The sequence below is a fragment of the Annulohypoxylon maeteangense genome (assembly GCF_022496945.1).
Source record: "Annulohypoxylon maeteangense strain CBS 123835 unplaced genomic scaffold GGS22scaffold_19, whole genome shotgun sequence".
NCBI classification, from domain to species: Eukaryota; Fungi; Ascomycota; class Sordariomycetes; order Xylariales; family Hypoxylaceae; genus Annulohypoxylon; species Annulohypoxylon maeteangense.
The window spans coordinates 1,039-18,268 of record NW_025953266.1 but is presented as its reverse complement, the minus strand read 5'-3'; the positions used below and the strand labels follow the sequence as shown (position 1 = coordinate 18,268).

Genomic DNA, 17,230 nt, shown 5'->3' with positions numbered 1-17,230 from the left:
GTACTAGCTATGAATGTACCCAACTATGTACGCAGTACCTAATTGAGGGCTGATCTAGGCTGACATTCGTCATAGTTTATTCTTTTTTTTCCCTTTTCCGTTTGCCATTTACTTACTACCTGACGTCTAATTGTTCCGTCTATCTTTTTGGACCCAACTCCTGAAAATAATATACCCAATTCTTTTCTAACATTCGTCGAGCCTTGAATCCCTCTCCCCCCTCATCGTGCTTCATCCTATCTTGAAAGTTCATTAGTGACACCCCGCGCATCCCATCATCCTATCAATTTATCATCCTATCGTCGATCAAATCCCCGCAACTTCATACAACAAAGTTACCCTTCAATCCCCTCGACGCCTTTCATTCCCTTTTGCGACAAGTAAGAGGAATTATGGTGGTTGATACGGCATACTATGATGTCCTAGGCGTCAAGCCTACTGCGACAGAGCTGGAAATCAAGAAGGCCTATCGCAAGCTTGCCATTGTCCATCATCCAGGTTCGCGCATACGGCATTTCCACACCAACTCTTGGAGCTTTGCTAACAAATTCTATACAGACAAGAACCCAAATGATCCGACTGCCCATGAAAAATTCCAGGATATCGGAGAGGCTTACCAAGTACTTTCAGATTCTGATCTAAGAAAAGCCTACGATAAATATGGCAAGGATAGTGCCAAGCCTACCGAAGGCTTTGTTGACCCCTCCGAGTTCTTTAGTAGCATATTTGGCGGTGACGCCTTCGTCGACTGGATTGGCGAGATTAGCCTCATGAAGGACCTTACTACTACTATGGACATCACCATGTCTGGGGAAGAAGGTGAGGATGACGACGCCGAATTCCCTGGTACAGAAGAAGCGATGCGAGAAAGCGCGAAGGCGTCTGCTGCCGCCGGCACACCGCCCACTGTCATCATCGAAGACGAGCCTGAGAAACCGGCCACCGAAGGCAAGACCGCCGCAAATCATCACCAAACATCATCGGAGAAGTCCAACTTACCCCCGCGCGTCGCTTCACCGTCTCCCAGTGCTTCTGGTGTCTCGACTCCTGGGGCTCCTACACCCGGTAGCTCAACACCCGGTAGTTCGACGCCTTCGAGACATGCCATACCAATTAGGCCTGCGCTTATGGACCGCCCGGCAGATGAGGCGCACTTGATGGATCAGACGGAGGAAGAGAAGGATTTGAGAAGGAAAGAAAAAAAGAAGGGCGGATTAACTAAGGAACAGCGCGAACAGCTAGCTGCATACGAGAAGGAGCGCGCCAGAATCCGTCAAGAGCGTGTCGACACCCTCACTCGCAAGCTTATCGACCGTCTCTCAGTATGGACCGAGACGGATAAAGGCTCTGACGTTACTAAGGCTTTCCAGGCAAAAACCCGTCTCGAGGTTGAGAATCTGAAGATGGAGAGTTTTGGACTTGACATTATGCATGCCATCGGTGCCGTCTACTTATCGAAAGCCACGGCTCTTCTTAAATCCCAGAAGTTTCTTGGTATCGGTGGTTTCTTCAGCCGTATGAAGGACAAGGGTGCCCTTGTCAAGGATACCTGGAATACCATATCCTCCGCCATCGACGCTCAGCAGACCATGGAGGAAATGGCACGTATGGAGCAAGCTGGTGGCGAGGACTGGACCGACGAGAAGAAGGTCGAATATGAACGCAGAGTGACCGGCAAGATCCTCACCGCGGCTTGGAGAGGCAGCAAGTTCGAGATTCAGAGCGTTTTGCGTGAAGTTTGCGATACTGTGCTCCATGACAAGAAGGTGCCATTAAACAAACGATTAGAGCGCGCAGAAGCTCTGGTACTTATTGCCGACATCTTCCAGAAGGTATGCACTGTTCCCCACCCCCAACAAAATTTTGAAGCCTATCTATCTACGTCTTTTAAAAAGTTGTATGCTTACTTAGGAACCAACAGGCTCAGAGGACACCCGAGGAAGAAGGTGACTACATGGCTTTCGAACAGTTGGTTGCCGAGGCGGCTATCAAGAAAGAGAAAGACTCTAAGAAGAAAGGCAAAGACAAGGATAAGGACTCTACCAAGCCAAAAAGCACCAGCGCGGCAGAAGCAGGCAACATTCCTGCCGAAGCGGACAAGGAAAGTGCCTAGCGGATGACGTGACGCTGAGGGTTGACAGCCTCCAGAAGGCTGTACTAGAAGTGAGCATGTGTCGGGGGAGACTCCCTGGTCGCCGGAGAAGTTGAGACAAGGCTCAACCTTTGTGTGCGTGTGCTAGCCAAACGGTTTGGCAGGTTTGCGTTGGACAGAAAATAGGAAACTAACAACCTCGAGTTGCTAGTGAATCGAAAGGACGAAGAAGGGCATAAGGATGTATAAGTGTTATGACACTTAACTCCGTGGAGGACAGATCATAAAGACGTCGATGATTGTAAATTGATCTGCGGGGCGGCTTTGGTAAGAGACGGAAGAGCTCTCCTAGTTATGAACGCCCACATCATCTCTACTCAGAGATATAATTCACCGTCCCTGGAATTCACCGCCTGGTAGAGATCTCTGCTATCAAGTCGCTTGTGAGAAAGGCATGACTATTCATTTAAAGGCAAGTAATTATAAATATATAATACCTAGGTAGGTAGGCAATACCCTTCACCCAACCTTTCGCCTCGAAGCACGAAAGATGGTTTCTTGAAACGCGACAGTTACTTGGGTAGGTACCTAGATAGGCAGAGGATCATGAGAAGACTTCAATACGATATTTATAGAATAACTTGAATTGTATTGTGTTGCTTTGCTGAAGCATCAATTGCTATGCGGAGTCTCATGCATGCTAGACTGTTATCAACCCGCCGACCTGATTCATCCGAGCACTTTTTGGTGGGTAGCCTCGATTGCATACACCCCTGAAGGCAATACCTTCATGTAGTCGACATATGTATGTATCTGGATACCACCAAAGAAAAAAGATCCTGATAGAACTCGCGTTCACCCTTCTTTAGGCGTCTACCTCTCATCCTTTCTATGTTGGGCGTGTGTACTCTTCGGCTTCCTGATTCATTATTCTGGGGTATCATTATGAGACTTGGGTAGGAAATTTTGTTTCTGTCAATGTGGTGTGGAGATTGGTCTACTGACCCTGCGCCTTTCCGTGATGATTTTTGGGGTATCCGTTGATGTTACAGTTGATACAAAGAAAATGGTGATTGTGGAATCCAATGAATAATGAAGCGGCTCCGTACGGTGATATAACCCCGAAGCTGTTGCAGTTGGTGTCTTATATGTTGTAAACGAATCGTATCCAAAATAGAAAAAAGATATATATCTGTCGTAAGAATATTAGTATGATCTAGCTGCGAAATACTCGCAACCTTCAGACTCTAGCCTCCATCAGCAGGGAGTTCTATGCCGCTATCCCTATCCTGCCGCTCAAAATTCCAACCTGCTAACCTTCCTGCACCTTCTAGAGACTTCTCGTCGAGTATTTCATCGAGCATCGAAGAGGTGTCATCGCGAGAACCATCCGAAGTTAGGGGTCGATCGTCATCATCGTCTAATGGATCTACTACTAGCACTCTTCCACCTAATTCAACATCACTAGCTCTGATATGTGTCTGGAGAGCCTTCTTGCCTTCGTTGATGAGCTCCTCCGTCCAGTCTAGACACCTTTTGATGCTCTGATTTATCTTCTGCGAGTCGATGAGTAGTTGCTGATGTTTAGATAAGTCAACTTGTAGTCGTTCCTCATCTCGTCTTCTATGTTTTGCGTCTCGTTCCGCGACGATACTCGGGCTAAGGGATCCAGATGCTGAATCGCTCTCTAAAGACGACTCCTCTCCACCATCCTCCTCGTCCTCCTTTCCCTCCTTCTCCTCTTTTTCTACTTCGGACTGTTCGTCGAGGTCGGAAAGGACCATCGTCCCTATCGCATGCTCTGAAAAGACATCCAATGATGTTCGGCCAGAAAGAGTAGATGGCAAAGAAAGCCGGCCGGCACGCGACAAACGTCGAAATCTTCTCAGCTCTGCCGTTTGCTTCCGCAGTTGGCGTTCTAACGTCCTGTTGATAGCCTCGAGAGATGCATTTGTAATCTGCAAGTCCTGAACTTTGCGTTCGCGTCTCGCATTTGCAACTAATTCATTGACCGGTTCCGTGGAATGAACTGATTTGGTGGGGCTTTGCAAACCGGATCCAATTTCATCTGGCATTTCGGACTCTTCGTCCTCTGCAAAATCCTCGGCCGCTTGTATTATCGAAGCCAGAGTTAAAGGAGCGGGCGTGGAAGGCACAGTTATAGGAGGAGATGCCTCTGGCGACACGTGAGCGCTCATCAGCTTCGGGGTAGCAGAAAACTGGTCTCCTTTCACCAAACTTCCAGTGCGAGAATGTCCGCCTACTCGCGACGTACCGGTACTAGATCGACGGAGTCCAGGGGACGGCCCTAACTGGGGCGCAGTTAGAACCTGCTGACGACCTGTATTGTTGGGTTTAGATGATGCTTGTGGGACTTGAGATGACAACTTTGCTGGAGAGCTGGGCCTCTGCGCAAGAGCGTGGCTAGCGCCAGGGGGGTTTGTTGTCGGGCGCGTAGTAGATGGCTTAGGAGCTATCGATACTACCGAACCCGAGCTACGAGAGATCGGAGGTGTCGGGGTATGTCGCATCTCTGGGGTCCCATTGGCATACATAAATTTGCTGGAGATATTATCTTGCGAGTGGCTAAGGCTGGCTGTGAACGAAGTTGGAGAAGTAGGTTTGTTGTTCTCTATCGTGTTGCCGTTGGCATAAAAAAATGTTGGACCTTTGGCTTGGGCTACCTTGGAGGAAGATGTTGGGCGGGAAGGCTTTACATCGCTCGCATGGAAGAATTTGGATTCCGAATTATGAGATGCATCGTATCTTCCATGCCCACCCGCATCGGGCGAGATAGAGCTGAAGGAAGCGGCCGACCTCCTCATGGCGTCTCCGTCGAGTCTTGGACTCGGTAGACAGAAACTAGACCTAGGATCCCAAGGTTCTGACCGCTCCGGGTTGGGAGTACCACTCGGCGTGCTATTAGCACTGTCAACACGATTTTGTCTCGAGCCAGAACGGGGGGTGACGTTGCTGCTTAGGTGAGGAACGAACGAGGAATCCTCGATGTAGACTGACCGGTTGGATGGGGTTTCTCGGCTAGCGGTAACTAGGGCAGGGTGTTGCTGACGCCGATTCGTAGGCGTTGCGATAGTTGCTAAGGTGGACGTTTGCTGTGTCTTGGAGGCGATCTTAGGCGTTAGGGGATTCCTATTCACGGCCCTTGCGGCGGCGGCGCTGAGAGATGGCATCTGCGCTCTATTCGCGTTCGCATTTGATTGTGGAGGCGGGGATGAAGGTGCGTCGTAGGGCATATTTCCTGTTCCTAGCTCCTTCAAAGGTAGCCCTGTAACAGGTCCAGCATTTTGGTCTCGTCTCCTGAGGACTGCTCTTGAAGACGCGGAGGATGATGAAGCAGCTGTTGTTATGGTAGTCTTGGCGACCGTGGCGGTTGTGGTAGTAATTATTGTCGGTCTTGTCTTTGCCCCTGTTCCTGTGCCCGTACTGAATCCTGTGCCCTTGCTCGTACCCGGACCCTTACTCGTTGTCCTGGATCCAATTGATGTTAGAGATTCGGTAGAAGGTAACCTTTTCAAACCCGGTTTGATTGTCGTCGATTGGCGGTATGAATTAGGAGCGCGTGTGACTAGAGGCTGTTGTGTGAGTTGTATGTACGAGGGAGGAAAGTCGCGTTGTGCTTAGTTTAAAGAGTTAATTATTCGGTATTACGAACCCATGTTTGGTGTGCATACGATGAAGGCTGAACGGAGGAAGGTCTCCACTTATACATGAGACAAGTCTATCCAAGCCTATCCAAAGCCTAAAAGACAGCTGCGACTGAACTAAAGAATGTACTACCTAGAGGTAGTGTAAACGTTTTAGGTTCGCGGGAAGCTACCGACGGATACAACGATACCGCTACTCGATGTATATATACGATAGAGATAAATAATTATAAGACCTCGGAAGTTGTCTGTATGTAGATAGATACCAAGGGAAGACGGGAACATTTGAAGAAGCGTTAATCGGCAATAGGAGAGGGTGGGAAGAGAAAGAAGAAATGACTTAGATGAGGAACATTGGATTTTTTTTTTCTTCAGAAATTTAATTTGAGTGCATACCTACCCAAGAGAAAGGGGAAACATACATAAATGCCCCAGAAAAAAATATGACGTTCCGTGTTTTCTAAACATACGTCTAAATACATATGTTTTCGTGTTTAACGTGTGTAAATCTACAATTACTCCCTTCTTGTCAGTTAATATGGAGATTGTTTATTCATGCGCTAGCATAGGTTGTGCTATGAAAATGCCCACCAGTTCCCCCGCAGTTCATAGTTAGGGGGGGATTTAATAACAAGAGTACCTATGAATAGGAACTATTAAGGTTGACATGTGGACTAAATTTAACAGCGCTGTCCCCTGTAAACTTTGATTCGAACCGTGCTCTAATTGCACCACTACCTGGCGACATTCCTTTTTTCCCTTCTATCTATCGCGATCTATCGGCTAGAGCCGCGGCCGGGATCGTCTGTACAACATGAGAAGTCAAACTTTGAACGACTGAAAATTTCAAATATTCTTATCTTGGATTAAGTTTTGAAAAAAAGAGTTTCGGAAGTCATCTACACCTAGCAGTCTAAATCTAGCAAAAAAATTATTACAAAAACATTACGCTAGCCACTACAATCTTGTCCGCATTCGGTCTGTAACGACCATAGAAAAAGAAAGGAGGAAAGGGGTTGTATCACATACCGCCATATTGCGGTTATGGCACTCGTAGGCCTGTCGTTAATTTTGGCGTCTGTGGTCTACGCTGCCATCTGGAAGCCGCCATTTATCCAAACATTACTGGCGATATGGCGAGGCGACCCAAAAATACAACAGCCGCCAACAACACGTCGTCCTACTCGAGCAGAGGCGAGGACAAGGGGGGAAGATGAGTTTATTGCGATAGGAACAAGGAACGACGAGCCTTTAAACTTACCGGTGCCGGTAGAAGTGGTAGTAACGACAGAAACAGCCGACCGAGCAGCCATGCCACCTCCTCCTCTCCCATCTCTCCCTCCCAAGCTCACAACACAACCGCCTCATGACGAAACGAGCACATCCCCGCAAACAACGCCTAAGGCGGCACCCTCAATAAATTTAGATGGGGATAGTATACCCTCATTCTCCCTCTCCGCCTCCCCACCCGCCTCGTCCGCCGCCATCGCGCGCCACACCGAAGCCCAAACCGTACCTGCCGTCCTCCCTACTCTCACTGCGCCCTCTCCTCCTCAAACTTCGGTGCCAGCTCTTGCCGCGCCTACACTAGGAACCATGCGACCACCACCCCGTCCTCCTGTACCCAACAACCTAAACAATAGCCCCAGTAGCGGCGGCTCCCTCCTCGGCGTACCCTCTCGCGGTCCCGTTCCAAATCGACAGCACCAGTACGATCGACAGCCAGGTAGCTCAACCCTTGCGCCACCTCCCACACACAGCAGTAAGCCGGCTAAGCCGTCGCGCAAAGTGACATTGGAGCCCGGCCGGAGTCCATTGGACTGGGCGCGTCTGGCTAACCACCCCTCCTCCGACCTAAGGAACCTTGGTCCCGGTGCGCCATACCTGCGCGTGACGCCGAGCATGCTGCGACGACAGACAGGACGTAAGGGCAAGGACGCCTGGACCGCGCTGGGAGGTCGTGTGTACAATATCACGCCGTATCTTCCTTTCCACCCAGGCGGGGAGCCCGAGCTGCTGCGTGTGGCTGGGCGCGATGGGTCGAAGCTCTTTGGTGAGATACATCCTTGGGTTAATTATGAGACGATGCTGTCGAGTTGTATGATTGGGTTGCTCGTCGAAGAACACGAGGCTAGGAGTACGGGAGACATGGATGCTATGGATTAGGTCGCTTTGTATGTCTAACTACGTGCTCCGAGTGTAAATTTCAAGTTCGAGAAGAGAGGAAGGAAGATGGGGGTTGGGAGGGGAGTTAATCATTAATCACGACAACGACATGGCGGTGGAGAAGGTAGAGATAAAGCATGGCATGGCATGGCGTCGGTCGGGCATTTACTAGAACGGCGAGCAAATAGGCAAAGGCTCATCTTCACAATCGGTTAGGATAGTTCAGGTAGATCCATCACTTTCATAGTTTGCTCGTGGCAAGGCTAGCAGCTAGGTATACAAATGTGATACCCATATAGAAATCAGGTACATCAGCAGAAGATAGGGGTGGCATATATTGAGCTAATAAATCCATTATCTCTTCCCAAACCTGAAGCGCAGTCCGTCATCACTCTCATCATCACTTCCAGCGATGAATCCGAGCCGAGACCTCTTCGCCGGGTGCTCCTTGGCAGGGGGTGCCGGACGTTTGGATGTTCGAGAAGGCTGTGTTTTTGCAGATGTGCTCTGTGATGTTGTTTGCGACCCCCTAGTTGTTCTAGTTGTTCGTGCCCTTGATGCAGGAGCTTTGACAACATCCTCCTCGTCATCCATATCATGGTCTTCACGGATCTCATCGTCACTACTGTCAACCGCGGGAAGAATCGCGGTGGGTAGCTTCTTCTGCCTTTCTAGTTCCTTCGAGCGCCTATTTGTGTTTTCCTTTTCACCTGTACTCTGACTCTCACTATGTGTCTGACTCTGTTTCTTCCTCTTCCGCTGTTGGCTCTCATCTTCTAGCCAGTAATCATCGCCAATACCGAAGCCCTTCGTCTTGACTTCTTCGAGTGCTACGATAATTTTCTGTGGTGCCCGTCCCGAGGGACCTCGTCGCTGCTTGAACTTCTTGAAATTCTTCCGCCCGTTCCATGCAGGATCCCAACGACCATCGGCTATATCCTGTTCCCGTGTGCGCACGGCCGGTATTTGCCGCACTTCTATCGGTTCCTCGATATGTAAACGGCGGATTTCTGCCAAATCAAGGTCTTCCGGCACCATGGCAAGTTCCTCTCTCTCTGCCTTGGCCCGAGCCTCGGCTTCCTCGCGGTGCTGTCGCGCCAGATCAAGAACATCAATCTCTTTCTTAATCTTTGGGGTTTTAGCCTTGGGGATTTGCGATTCCATTACAGGAGCTACTGGTGTTGTTTGTCGAGGTAAAGGGTCCTCTCCGGCAGCAATGCGACGACGTTTAACCTGCGCTGCTGTAGGAGCAAAACTGTCTATCGTATCCTGAGACTCCGGTGGTACTGGAGCACGGCGCTTTCGTTGCGATTGTCGGTTAGCGGGGGTGGGTTCCTCCGGTTCTTCTGGTGCAGCGTCTTGCGACACGAAAAGACCTTCTTGCGATGACTCTACGTTTGCTGTTGGAGGCGCTATGATAGCCGGGGCGGCGTCTGGGAAGTCATCATCGTCCAGATCTACGTCAAAACCTTTGAACCGACTTTTAACGGGACCTCTCGCCCGTCTTCGTGGTGGGGGCTTTTGCTGCTGAGCTGAAGGTTCATGCTCGTCTATTTCCATGACATATTGCGCCGTCGGAGGTGGTTGTTCGGCTCGTGACGTACGAGTCGATGTATCGGCCTGGAGAGGCCGCCGTAAGCTACTAGCGTCGTTGTTGAGGATGGCATCAAGGAACTCCTTCTGTTCGATGAGCCGTTGGTCTAGTCTCTGAGAGATGGATCGGTAAAAGTTGTTAAACCATTCCATAGGAGGATCAGGGATCCATCTAACCACGACAACACCTTTACCTTCACTCCCGTCTTCGAATTCTCCTAAGCCTTTCTCTCCAGCGATTTCCTTCGCATACCTGATGAAGTCGTCGATATTTGTCTTTTCCTCGACAGCTTCATGTAACAGTGCTTTGCCTCCACCATTTGCTATAGGCCCCAACAGGTTGTCGTATTGCTTCTTATTGTAGAATATAAATGTATAGCCATGAAAAATCTCAGCGCGGTTGGGATCGGGAGCGAAGGCTTCTACAGGTCTTGGCATTACTTCATCGCCCGGCGGTGGGAGGAATTGTATGGCATCTGGCCAGTTTGCGTCGAAGTCTCCCTCCAATGCACTAGTAACCACACCATCACCGACATCTTCAGGTGTTGCAGCAGTAATGATGGTGTCATAAAACTTCGAAGTAACGAGGTAGCGACCGTTGACAAGGGCTTGGAGTGTCTTTGGCACATTCCTTTTCTTTGATACTACATGCGTGGTGGCTGGGTCGTAGTCGGCAAGAAACTTGATATCAAGTTGCTCAAGGTCTTCTCGGAGCTTGGATAAGGGATTCGCTTGTATTTCTTTGGCGGTGAAGGAGAAGCTCAATACGACGGGAAACCAGGTGATGCTAAAAATACAAACTTGTTGGTAACTAGGTACGTAAATAAATCGGGGAAGGGGGGTAAGAATACATACCGAAATTTGGACGTGAACGAGCCCATCTGAAGGACATTAACATCCTGAGAAAGAATACGCTTTTCACCCTTGACTTTTTCGTTGTTGATCCATGTTCCGCCTTTGGAGCCCAGGTCTTCGACAGTAACACGCGAACGCCTTGAGACAATTTCCTAACACCTTTATTTAATCAAAGATACAATTGTTCAAATCTTTAGGACGGCATACCCCATCTCCTTCGGCTACCTCATCAACTTGGATGGTAACGTGTTTGCGAGACACTCTCTCGGCGCCTTCTCCTTTAATAGCAAGTTGGCCAGCTATTTTCTCATTAGTTGCCGATGACCTCATAGGCATGATATTCGTATGAAAGGAATCGCATACGTTCCGCAACAGTTCGGCCAAAGAGGTATCGCTTTCCGGGTCGCAGCCAAAGCCGCTTACCTTGATAATGATAGTTATGTCAGTACTTAAGAACAATAAGTAAAGTGGTGAAAGACATAGATTCTTACCGTCAAGAGCTTCGTCTTCGTTCTCCAAAAGCCACATAATTGACTTAAAGCTCGGTTGAAGGCATAGACAAGTCCGTAACGAGGATTTAAAGTGGTTACAGATACAAACCTAAACGAGTACCTAGTGGGGCGAAAAATGATAAAATGATGCAAGAAACATGAGGAGGGTAGCTCAAAGCGTGTTGGAAACGCGAAGGAAACTCGTTATCACGTGCTACGATGTGAGTGCCTAAGTCGGTGTAGGTACATGGTATGTACCTATACATACCTACTTACAGAGTTTCCCACCCTGTACCCCTGCACTGACAGGCTTAAAACGGATATATGCAGCGACATGATATGTACATTTCTATAAATGATATTTGTAACCTTGACCTTGGAACCTTGAACCTTTGGTCCTTAGGTAATATCTAATTCCTAAATATCATAATTATACCCAGTTTCTACTAGTAAGCTGAAAAGTCTACCCGAATAAAGGGTTTATGCTGCGTAGAACATGTCAGAATATATCAAACTATCGATGAAAATCTTCTATGCATTTCATTTCCAATGGCTTCTCGAAGATATTTTAATACAGCATTTGCCCTATGAAAGCGGCATCGGTATGACGTGAGCGACGATGAGATCCCAGGAGCCAGCTGAGAATTGTGACTAGGGGGACTCAAAGCGAAGACTACCATTATGAGTCTAAGGGCCGGCGATCAGGTTCATATAATATATAATTACCTGTTCAGGTGCGTACTCCCTATTTACTCCTTTCCGAATCATTAGTTCGCATACCGCCATCACCTGAGGATTCTTGATTCCTTCATCATAGATCTACGACTATTACACTGCCTCTGAAATCGACTTGCACCATGCGAAGCGCTTTTAGCACATATGCCCTTAGGGCCATTCTAGGGGGCTTGTTGTTCTCGGCTGCCCATGCACAGATGAGAGTCAGCAGCTTTGATGGTAACGTCACAGATGATGAGTTAAAATCATTCAACGACTTCGTTACTACGCTAAAGCCTGGCACATCCAACAAGGGCAATGAGTGGGCGCAAGGACACAGCGGTGAGCAGACAAAGGCAATGGGTCTCGTCTACCAGATAGCTGGAGAAAAGGAGACTCTCGACCAAATGCTTCGCTTTTGCGACGCCGTCTTATCGGAGAGAAACGACCTAGCGAAAGCTCCAGTAGGCCAGCACAAGATTTGGACCGGAGGAATTGATCCTGTCTGGCCGAACGATGTTACCAAGACACCAATCGCCACCGGCGGAGAGCAAGGCGACCCGGTTGGACATCTAGCTAGCTGCTCCTACCTTATTTTAAACACGAAGAAGCTCTACAACCAGAAGGTTGCTACAGGAGATCCTCACAACTATGGCGCTACCTACTTAGAGCGGGCCAAGACCTATCTCAAGCAAGCAGATGCTTCGATGAGCAACCACATCCTAAAGCGGCTTCTAGACGTTTCGGACGGGAACAAGATGTATTTCGCTAAGGATGCGCCTTACATGGGCGGGAAAGCTGTCCCCTGGAACCAGCAGATGATGTTTAACTACGCATTCCTGAACCTTGTCAACGCGCACAAAATCCTCAACGACAACCCTACACTGTTGAACAAATACAAGTCGCTCATCAGCGCTAGCATAGAATGGTTCTTCCACGGCGGAGGCGCTCAAGCTAAAAAGAGCAAGAAGGGCAACCCTATCTATGATTGGGGTTATACCATGCCGAAGACGAGCGGAGAGGACTCCAACCACGGCTCGCTTGACGTTGCTGGGTTTGCCCGTACTTTTATTGACGGTAACTACGGTATCACGGCCGACCAGATGAAGACCTTGGCCAACATGTTTGTCGACGTTATGACTCTAGGAGATAAGAAGTATGCCGGAACCGTGGACGGCCAGTCCAAGAGTGGACACGCCTCGTCTACCACCTCTGTCCGCACCGGATATCTCTTTTTGGCGGAATTCCGACCGGATGCCTATAAGTCCATGATGTCTGCGGATCTCGCAGTTGGTAAGACCACCAAAAGCACCGATGGGTTCTCCCGTTTCTTGTGGGTGAAGCATCGGCTTGCGGATACAAAATAAGTCGGGATGTCCCAAAAGGGATATTATTCAAGCCGAGTGTTATCTTGTGAGATGTATTGAAAGGTATACCTCGCAAATTCCTATATACCATACCTACCTACCTATACATGTACATTCAAAATCTAAATGGCATATTTACACACAGCTGCTATCGAATGAGCTTTCGTGAATTATAATAGATGACTAGTAAAAAAACTATCTGATCATAATACATGTTATATATTAAATTGACTTATGATTTATCTATGCCAATATTTCGGAAGTCCTAGAAGTCCTAAGAAGTCCTATATATAGGTAGCATGCAGTCATATCATGACCCAGTTATTCCTTTGGCGTCATCAAAGGCAGATAAACACCTACTACCTAGGTACCTAGGACTAGGTAATATCTTTCCTCCCACAACATGAAATATCAACATACCCTTACGAAACCATCTCCAATTCTGTATCATCGGATCCGATGCTAGAAAGTATGATAGCGAAAGTTGGATCCTCGGTTTCATCTGCATGCACATCCATTTGCGTGGCTGCCTGCTTCTGGCCGCTCGTGGGGGCGTATTACTGTCTCAAGTTCTCAATTAAAGCAGCCGAATCGACTATTGAAGCTGGCTACGACGTTTATAACCGCCGTCGGATTAGAACCCGCCGACTTCCCAAGTCAAAGCCATTATTAGCTACAGCATCATCGTCACCACAGACAGCTACGTATCCTCCAACTGCGAGAGCCCGGACATCGTTCCTTCACCTACCGCCCGAGATTCGCCTCCACATATATCGGCTTGCGCTCGTAGGGCCAGCTATCGTGCAAGTCCGCACTCATTCCTCGTTCTGGGGTCCACGGCCCGCCGGCTGGGACTCTGCGCAAGGCATCCGCGACGATACCGACGCGCCGAGCAATGCGCTACGGTGCATCACCGGACTAGGTGGATCGGGGCTTCATCAGCTAGTGTCCCCTCCTAGCCATGGCTGTGTGCGATATCACGCGGTATCTCGCTTGATCTGCGGCGAGGGTCACCATATGGTACCGGGATGGGTGCAGCCGGAGAAAGTGGTGTTTCCTACGGATCTAATGCGCTCGAGCCGCGTGGTGTACGGCGAGGTCTTGGATATGCTGTATGCCAGCAATACCATCTCGCTATTTGGCGCTGATATAGCGCGTTATTTTTGCCGCAACGCGAGCCCGGAGGGCTTAAGTAGGGTGCGCTTTGTGCACGTGGCGCTTGTCATGCCGTCGCATGGTTGGGACTCGTCTTCGCAAATGAAGAACGTCCGCGGAGCTATGCGAATGTTGAAAGATGCTCTCCCGAGTCTTCAACAACTCGATGTTGAGGTGGCCTTAACATATGGCCAGCCGAAGAATCCAGAGCGATTCTGGGATTGGCTGAGGGAAGATGTCCTTGGGCAATTCCGTGGGTTAGAACGGTTTGTGCTGAAGGTATCTGTGTATAAGCCTTTGAGACCTAACCGATCTAGAGGCTTCGAGGGATCGACACCACAATATGAACCTCTGAGCTCGTGGGATGACGGCGAGTATCAAGTTCTGAAAGATGGAGCCTTGTTATCGACCGAGGCGGCTTCATTCTAAGTTCCCGTACGTCTAGTCTACGTGAAATGCGACGGTTATGTGGCTATCTTGAAAGATAGCGAGGTCTCCTGTGTGATTTATAGTAAAGATTTGGTGTCCTAGTGTCGTAATTGAGGTTTATGAAACAAGCAGGAATTCATTACCTAACATATCATGTAATTCGTAAATATTGCAAAAGGATTCAACCCATCTTCTCCACTCGCGAAGAAACCATATTCGCCAAATATTTTCCAAAGCTTTTCTACCTAGTAGATAAGACTTCACGTAGTTAACCATATTTCAACCACCGTGGTATATACCCCGTTGATGTCGTCGTTATCATCACCATCACCACCACCATTACCATTAACATTATCATCGTCATCGTCATAATTGTCACCATATTGTGTTTGAAACATCATGGCGCTGTTCGTAATAAGCCGTGAGCTTAGTATTTTCGCGAATACCTCCTCCCGTCGCCCGACCTTCGCACGTCCCTTCCGTCTGCGTAGTAAGCTGCGGGTGGAGCACGAGGACTCCTACTGCGATGGCGGTCGGCGTAGGCGGGTCTCGTGACGCTCACGACCGAGGTGCGCCGCGGGCTACGGTGGGAGTGGCGCGAGTGCGATCGATGACGGTGTCCGTGTATCTCCCGGGGGTACCGTGTCGAGCCGCCGTAATAGTGGGTATGCGGCGGCTTCTCATTATCAGGCTCGAAGGTGTTTCCCCACGCTCCGGGATTGCGCCAGTTTATACAGGACCGGATGATCCAGAGTAGGAAAAGGAAGCCGATGATTGATCCGATGACAATTCCAGCAATTGCTCCACCCGACAGGTTATTTGTTGGCCCGCCGGTACTAGTTGTCACGACCGTTGTAGTTCCCTGCTGTCGGGCGGAGAGAACTCTGGTGACAACATTCGGTAGCGTTCTTGTTGGTTTAATGTTTTTAAGCTCGTGGACTAAAACTCGGCCGGCGGGTAAACCCTCGAGCATCGAAGTGGGTAAAATTGGAGGCATGATAAATACTAGGTAACCTAGGTAGTAGTAGGCTAGGTAGTAGGCTAGGTAGGTAGTTCTCGAAATTTGATGACTTCAAGGTTATAATAGTAGGAGTCTTAAGGCTAGAAGGGTGACTTAGAGTTCGACAAGTGCGAGGACTAATAAGATCAGTAAGACATGAGTCGAGAGTATGTACATTGGAAGGTGTGGCAAGTTGAGGACATCTCGATATTTGTATAACGTGACGATAACATGGACTACGAACGATGACGACATGGCGTTTTACCCGATATGCTAGTTGGGATGCCATCCGTTACTTCCCAGTATACCCCATCCTTGTCTCCCTCCTACCCTCTTCCGAGACTGGGGGTATTTGGTGTATGGCAGGTAACATTTTTATTTCTTGGAAGGGTCGTTGGATTCTTCTTTTTCCTTGTTCGTTAGCGTCTGCGGCAAAGGGAAAGCAGTGAACGTCATATTCGCATAATGCTATGAGCTAACCTCGCATAATGCATGCGATAGTCCGCGGTACTGAGAACCTTGAAGTTAAAATGACCGCAAGGAGCCCGAAAATTAATTCTCTTTCTGGCCACTACGGCTAACAAGTTTACTCATGATAACATAGTCGGGGATAAACTCCTTGCCAAATCGGAGCTTTCTCGGCTCTGGCGATATCTCATCTTTCTCAAAACCCGCTTTCTTATAGAAGGCAAGAGCGCGCTCATTAGACAAATAACAGGTAAGCATTACCTTCTCTATAGGAGGCGTGTTCACTGCCACGTTTTCGAGGAACCCTATGAGCATCCTGCCTAAACCAGCCCTGCAGAATAGAAATTAGCGACGCAATCAATAGTTAACATCGTAGACAGCAAATTAATATACCCTTGTAACTCTGGTTTGAGATGAATCTCGTAGCAGTACACGACCGGTTCCCCTTCCTCATAAGTTGGCATTAAAGAGGTGAAGCCGCGTATTATTCCTGTACTATCTTTCACGATGATATATCTTAACTCGGGGGACTTCATCTCGGTGAGCTTCTTGTCTGGCTTCCACCCGATTAAAGAGGACTCATAGTCAGCGCGGCTAGTTTCTTCGACTAATCTAAAGCAGGCTTCAAGATCCTCAGTAGTCAGATTACCTGACTGGATGAGATCAAGAGAGTGCCTTTCTTCCGTTTTCGGATTGATCCACCCAGTCCATGTCGGAGTGCTACTTCCTATGTCAGTGAACATTTTGCCAACTCGATCACACCCGGAAGATATACCTAGGACAGAAGTGTTCCCTAATGAAGGTCTCGTCATCTTTTAGGTTTGCTCTCTCGATGGGGTCTGTAGCAGCACGCCTACGCTTCACGCTCTGCTTAAGAGTCTTCATTGCGATCTTATGTGAGCAGGGCCTAGGTACGATGAATGAAAATCATTAAAGTCTGCGTTTATGATCATTATGCCACGGGGGTTTTGGGCTTTAGGCTTTCTGCGACTATTAATGAGCATTCATCTATAGTTAATATAACCCATACGTCTTACAAATGTAGAAGCAGTTACCTACTACCTAGGTAGGTATGTGGTATGCATAAGTTGAGGAATGGGACTTAAACTAGAACTTAGAACATTTTGAAGTTTCAATGCCCGAGTTTTAGGAGGGTTATTATCTCGGGAAAAATAAGGAAGGGTTCCCGATTAGGCCTAACAAATTACTAAAGTAGGAAATTTTTTTTAAGCGGG

General features: G+C 48.5%; 8 protein-coding genes across 8 annotated transcripts; 4 read left to right on the top strand and 4 right to left on the bottom strand.

Moving 5' to 3' along the window:
* The first annotated feature begins 106 nt into the window (after positions 1-106).
* Positions 107-2,716, top strand: GGS22DRAFT_172106 (X-domain of DnaJ-containing-domain-containing protein). Its single transcript, XM_047962699.1, has 3 exons — positions 107-498; positions 559-1,832; positions 1,922-2,716. Exons 1-3 carry the CDS (start codon positions 393-395, stop codon positions 2,111-2,113), a joined length of 1,572 nt encoding a protein of 523 aa, XP_047815249.1. The 5' UTR covers positions 107-392; the 3' UTR covers positions 2,114-2,716.
* Positions 2,717-2,741: 25 nt separating this feature from the next.
* GGS22DRAFT_172103 (uncharacterized protein) lies at positions 2,742-6,051 on the bottom strand. Its single transcript, XM_047962698.1, has one exon. It carries the CDS (start codon positions 5,344-5,346, stop codon positions 3,340-3,342), a length of 2,007 nt encoding a protein of 668 aa, XP_047815248.1. The 5' UTR covers positions 5,347-6,051; the 3' UTR covers positions 2,742-3,339.
* A 354-nt stretch (positions 6,052-6,405) lies between these two features.
* Positions 6,406-8,305, top strand: GGS22DRAFT_172100 (uncharacterized protein). The gene has a single exon (XM_047962697.1). It carries the CDS (start codon positions 6,802-6,804, stop codon positions 7,921-7,923), a length of 1,122 nt encoding a protein of 373 aa, XP_047815247.1. The 5' UTR covers positions 6,406-6,801; the 3' UTR covers positions 7,924-8,305.
* GGS22DRAFT_57682 (uncharacterized protein) lies at positions 8,101-10,990 on the bottom strand. The gene is made up of 5 exons (XM_047967455.1): positions 10,863-10,990; positions 10,735-10,794; positions 10,579-10,670; positions 10,372-10,523; positions 8,101-10,303 (listed from the first exon to the last, which is right to left on the bottom strand). The coding sequence occupies exons 1-5, from the start codon at positions 10,897-10,899 to the stop codon at positions 8,278-8,280; spliced, it is 2,367 nt and encodes a 788-aa protein (XP_047815246.1). The 5' UTR covers positions 10,900-10,990; the 3' UTR covers positions 8,101-8,277.
* Positions 10,991-11,237: 247 nt separating this feature from the next.
* On the top strand, positions 11,238-13,087 carry GGS22DRAFT_172098 (uncharacterized protein). Its single transcript, XM_047962696.1, has one exon. It carries the CDS (start codon positions 11,720-11,722, stop codon positions 12,941-12,943), a length of 1,224 nt encoding a protein of 407 aa, XP_047815245.1. The 5' UTR covers positions 11,238-11,719; the 3' UTR covers positions 12,944-13,087.
* A 200-nt stretch (positions 13,088-13,287) lies between these two features.
* Positions 13,288-14,807, top strand: GGS22DRAFT_172097 (uncharacterized protein). The gene has a single exon (XM_047962695.1). The coding sequence runs from the start codon at positions 13,403-13,405 to the stop codon at positions 14,525-14,527; it is 1,125 nt and encodes a 374-aa protein (XP_047815244.1). The 5' UTR covers positions 13,288-13,402; the 3' UTR covers positions 14,528-14,807.
* A 10-nt stretch (positions 14,808-14,817) lies between these two features.
* GGS22DRAFT_57637 (uncharacterized protein) lies at positions 14,818-15,688 on the bottom strand. Its single transcript, XM_047967454.1, has one exon. It carries the CDS (start codon positions 15,522-15,524, stop codon positions 14,955-14,957), a length of 570 nt encoding a protein of 189 aa, XP_047815243.1. The 5' UTR covers positions 15,525-15,688; the 3' UTR covers positions 14,818-14,954.
* A 391-nt stretch (positions 15,689-16,079) lies between these two features.
* Positions 16,080-16,880, bottom strand: GGS22DRAFT_192039 (acyl-CoA N-acyltransferase; the record flags this gene model as incomplete). The annotated part of the gene is made up of 3 exons (XM_047965209.1): positions 16,080-16,326; positions 16,389-16,715; positions 16,771-16,880. 3 exons carry the CDS (start codon positions 16,878-16,880, stop codon positions 16,080-16,082), a joined length of 684 nt encoding a protein of 227 aa, XP_047815242.1.
* Positions 16,881-17,230: the final 350 nt, after the last annotated feature.